General features: G+C 41.1%; 1 protein-coding gene across 1 annotated transcript; it reads right to left on the reverse strand.

Annotated features, from left to right (window-relative positions):
* Window positions 1-887: 887 nt before the first annotated feature.
* LOC104464775 (GRAM domain-containing protein 1C-like) lies at window positions 888-4,214 on the reverse strand (the record flags this gene model as incomplete). The annotated part of the gene is made up of 4 exons (XM_010077606.1): window positions 888-965; window positions 2,574-2,679; window positions 3,531-3,641; window positions 4,157-4,214. Coding segments are annotated over 4 exons (353 nt in total), but the record flags the coding sequence as incomplete, so codon positions are not given.
* Window positions 4,215-4,617: the final 403 nt, after the last annotated feature.

Here is a 4,617-nt window from a genome sequence, read left to right on the forward strand (position 1 = left end):
CCCCGCAGCGGGGCTGTAGCCAGAGAAGCTCGGCTGTCTGCACCCTACAAGGCGTCCACCAAGCATATGCCAGCCAGCACTGCCCTGGGGCTGAAGGATGGTGTCAGGTCCTTTGCTGCCAATTTTTATTTTCATCTTCCTTCTCTGAGGCTGCCTACAAAAAGCCTGAAGCCAGAAGAAGACAAGGGGTTTCAGTGTTGGCGGGCACACTGTGCTAAAGAAATGAAGAGCAGCCCTGGAGGCAGGGAAAATACCAAAGGATGAAATTTCTCTGGGAGAGGTAGAAGCATATGGCAGGAGGCAGTCAGCCAAAGCTCGCCGTATGCAAGAGATTTAGCAAAGAAGTATCAAGCATGTTCCCGTTCAGTTAATTAATCATAAAAATATTAATTCTTAAAGATGGTGACATGTTTTACAAGGTCCCTGTGGTTAAAAAAAAAAAGCATATAAAGATCCTGTGGCTGTAAAACCAGTACCTGTTCTTTTTCTCAGAAACACTCATCCCGGATGGTCATTTAGGTTAACATAAAAAAGCTATAATTTAATTCAAGAGAAGCCTAGCCCTCTGCTGAGGGTGTTCTCCTCTCCTCCAAAATCTGCAGATCCGCTAACCAGCGGTACAATGGCCCTCCCTCACTCACCACAGGATTTGAGAGCTCTGCGCTGTTCCTAAGCGAGACTCCCCAAGACACAGGGCTGGCAGAAGAACACATCGCCCGGTGATGGGAATGCAGAGCCCAACTTACTTCTTCCAGAAACCTTTATTCCTTGCAGCTTTTAAGCCAAATAGTAAAGAGTCCAAAGGTGACTGTTCCAATCCCCACCCCACAAGTCCTCACACACACATCTTTTCTTCCAATGCCTTGAAGGGAAAACTGATGTGGGTATTAACTCTCAGTCTTGCCGTTCTGTGTCCTGTTCAAGTGGTCAAAGCTTCTCTGGAGCATGGAAAGGGAGCTTTTTAGCTGTGAAGATACAACCACCATACCCCCCCCAATTACTTACATTAGCCTTCTGCATGGGTGAGTGATAGTAGAAAAATAATGTCTCCCTCCTCCTTCTCTTTTAAAGATTTCATGCATTTTCCTCCTCCCTGTTTCTATAAACAGTTGTCTTACTGTGCTTTCCTAACAGCGGCACTCTGTACAGTTTATAATTACTAAGAGTCCAGTATGATCAAGTTTTAACACCTTGCCAGACAATAGCGTGGGAGATAAGCTACTCCACTCATTTTCAGTCACAGTTAATGTTCATAGCTAATACTTTAAGGAACATGACAGCAAAGCATGAATTTTCTTTTAATAGCTGGCCCTCTCAGTGCATTTTGGTGCACAAAATGCATTTAGATTGACAGCCCTCAGAAAACACAAGCTAACAGGCACTAAGATGTGTCATGACTTCCAGAAAAGTGTTATTTGGCAAGAAAAAGCTGGTTGAATTTTTACTTTTTTTTTTTTTACACTGTTTGTTCAAAAGGCCTTTTAACACTTCAGCATTAGGAATTTTTCCAGTAGTATGCAGAGAAACTGAAAAGCACATGGAAACAAGGAAATTAATTTCTACAGTGAAGTTTCCAGCACTCAAGCTTTTTCAAGCTGTGATCAAAATGGTTAACAGATGAATAGCAATTTTGTGTGCAGAGACACCTCTGAACAGGGAGTATCAAAATTGGCTTCTTTTTCTACCCTCCTTTAGTGTGTGGGAGAGCACAGAGCAAACTGGTGATGGATAGAGGTACATGTGAACTCCTCCACACCTTTTCTAATATAATAATTTCTTCCATCATGTTTCAAGATTTAATAAAGTAATTTAAAATCAGAACATTCATGGGATATAAGTAAAAACCAAAGTATGAATCTACTGTCCTTCACTTACAGAGTTAAAATTTCAGCCTAGGGGTTTACCAGTCCTGGACTTCAGGATCAGAGAGAGAAAACAGCATTCAACCACCTCATTTTTTAATATGGTATTTGTAGTATGTAAAAGCCTGGAACTGTAAATTACTGGGAAGAAGCAAGATTAACTCCATAGCTGTGGAGCCTCCCAGAAACATAAGGTCTGGAGAATTTATTTATTTTTCACTGGAGATTAGGTGGCCCACTCATACCAAGGCTAAGTGAAGCTCTTACCAGTATGTAGAAGAGTACTGGGGAGCAAAAGCCAGGATAAACCTGAGTGAGGAAACCCCATAATGAGATGGGCATAGACTTAACATTATGCTTTGACTCTTCTTAGAAAATTCTGTTTTGAATTACTCCAGTGTTTGCTTTTTTATGATTCAGAACTGCATCAACACATCTCATCAATAAAAGTACTTGACAGGTTTAAGAAAATTTACATAAATATTTAATCTTAGTCCAAAGGAAAAAAAACCCAAAACATCAGAAACACGAGTGTTGCCCATTGTACCAAATTCAAGCCTAGGACAAAACAAGTAAAGGAGTCATGAAAACTTTAATTAGCACTAGTGAAAGAAAAAAAAAGAGAAAAATATCAAAAAAAGGCATGATGGCAGAATGGAAAAAAAACTTGAGTTGGGAAAGAGAATCATCAGGAAAGACTGGCAGACCTACCTGCTCAAGCATTTCAATTGAGTCTCTTAAAACTCCCTTCACATGTTTAACCTGTTCCTTATCATATTGAGGGATCTCCTCTTTTGATACCATTTCTGGGGATATGCTGAAAGAGATTGAGATTACATCAGAAACATGGAACAAGCACCTCCATGCCTTTCTAAATGCAACTGCACTCTGCCACCACTGCTCCGTCACTGCTGAAAGCATCCTTTTCCAAAAGCCACATAAAAAGCTGCTTGCAGTTGAATTTCACTCCCTGCTGCCTTGAAGATACTGCCTCACCCTTTTGTAGGCAACAGCCACCAGGAACAAATGCGCTCACATTATGTCTACAATGTAAGCTCTGACATTTCAGAGGGCAAGATCTTTCTCATGAAGAAAGTTACTCTAATCAGTTCCGAGATCGCTATGGGAGGTCACACTGCTTCCATACTCAAGATCACGTCATGTTTTTTTAACTTATTTGCTGATACCATAATTCAAATGAGGAAGCAACATCTGAGCCTCTTCCATGTGTCCAAATAAAAAAGGCACCTAATATGGAAGCTTGAGAGGGACAGAAGATTTAGCAGGAGACTCACAGAAGGGGGCTAAAATGCTAAATAAATCTTTAACATTACATTTGAGATCATCCTGGTTCACACAGGATGAAGTGAGCACTTCGGTTCTGCAATCAGCACTATGATATTCACAGAAGATGAGTCACAGCAGGGTGATAAATGCAAGCTAAGGTTAACACTCCTCCAAAAAACAGCTCGTCAAAGAAGAAATTTATTACTGTGAGATGCAGTCAGAAGTGTCACTGGATATCAGCATAGACCACAGAAGAGCAGCAAGCCCCAGCAGCTTTTGAAAACTTAGCACTAAGTTTCAGTGTTCAAAATCTGTTTCTTTAGATCAGATTCTCACATAGGCTAAGGAAGAAAGAAAGCAAACACTGTGAATTCAACTTACTTCAAAGAGCTTTCTTCCTGAAGCTGGACATGATAGAGGGACTGAGCTGCATGCTCTATCTTTGACAGTTTGAAAAACAGTGTTATATTCAGCAAGACCAAGAGCAGCAAACTGTAGAGAGAAGAGAACAAAAATCAAGTCCTGTACCAATTTTGGTTGCAATGCTACAGAAACAAGGTCTGGGCTAAAAACAACTAAGAAAAGAGAATCCTGGGAGAAAATGGGTGTGAGGCAGTGCTCACGCTTGAAAATAAAGATCTATTCAAACATTTCTTGGCGGTTAGCTTTAAGCTGTGTAATGGCAACCTATATAGCAATGACAACAGTGTATCCTCTTGGAACTTTAAAACTAGGAATGAGTAAACCCTAAAATTTTTTTTATAGATCAGACACATGTAAACCTGCAAGGTAGACTAGTTTGGCAAATCAGCCTTCTCACTCCATGTGTCACTTCCTAAGGCAATCCATTCCCCTCTTATACCCGAGTGCTCCTATATATACACATTCAAATTAGGTTAGGATCTATCATGCTACATGCAATGGTAACATGCAAGTGAGGTACAGGCAAATATAAAGACCAAGATGAGCTTGAGTCAAGCCACATTTTAATGCAAGTGAGTACTTACAAGACACTCATTACTACAATGATGGTGGTGGTCCTACTTACAGCATCTCTTTTCCTTCCTATAAGGCATGGAAGAGAAGGAGATTAAAAAGTACTAAAGAACATTCCTAAAGGATGCTTGCAGATACATGTCAGTGTCTAGCATTTCACACAGAATAACTCAACAGCTTCTGATAAAGAGAAATAACACATCACATGGGTGCACAAGATCATCTCCAACATTCACCAAGGCATTTCTGCAGTCATCTCAGACAAGTCAGCTGGACAGTCAGGCTCTTCCGTCAGGAGCAGAGTTCCCTCCACCCCAGTATGCTGCAGAGAACAGAGCTCTGGGGCATGTTCGCATTAAACCTAGACATTAATGGATGGATTGTAGCCTTCTTGGGCTAACACGCATTCCACACGTAGGCTGCAAGTCACACACAAGCAGAGACAGGCTGCGAAGTGTCTCTCTTCTGCTTG

Source organism: Pterocles gutturalis, unplaced genomic scaffold, assembly GCF_000699245.1.
Source record: "Pterocles gutturalis isolate BGI_N339 unplaced genomic scaffold, ASM69924v1 scaffold2181, whole genome shotgun sequence".
NCBI lineage: Eukaryota > Metazoa > Chordata > Aves > Pterocliformes > Pteroclidae > Pterocles > Pterocles gutturalis.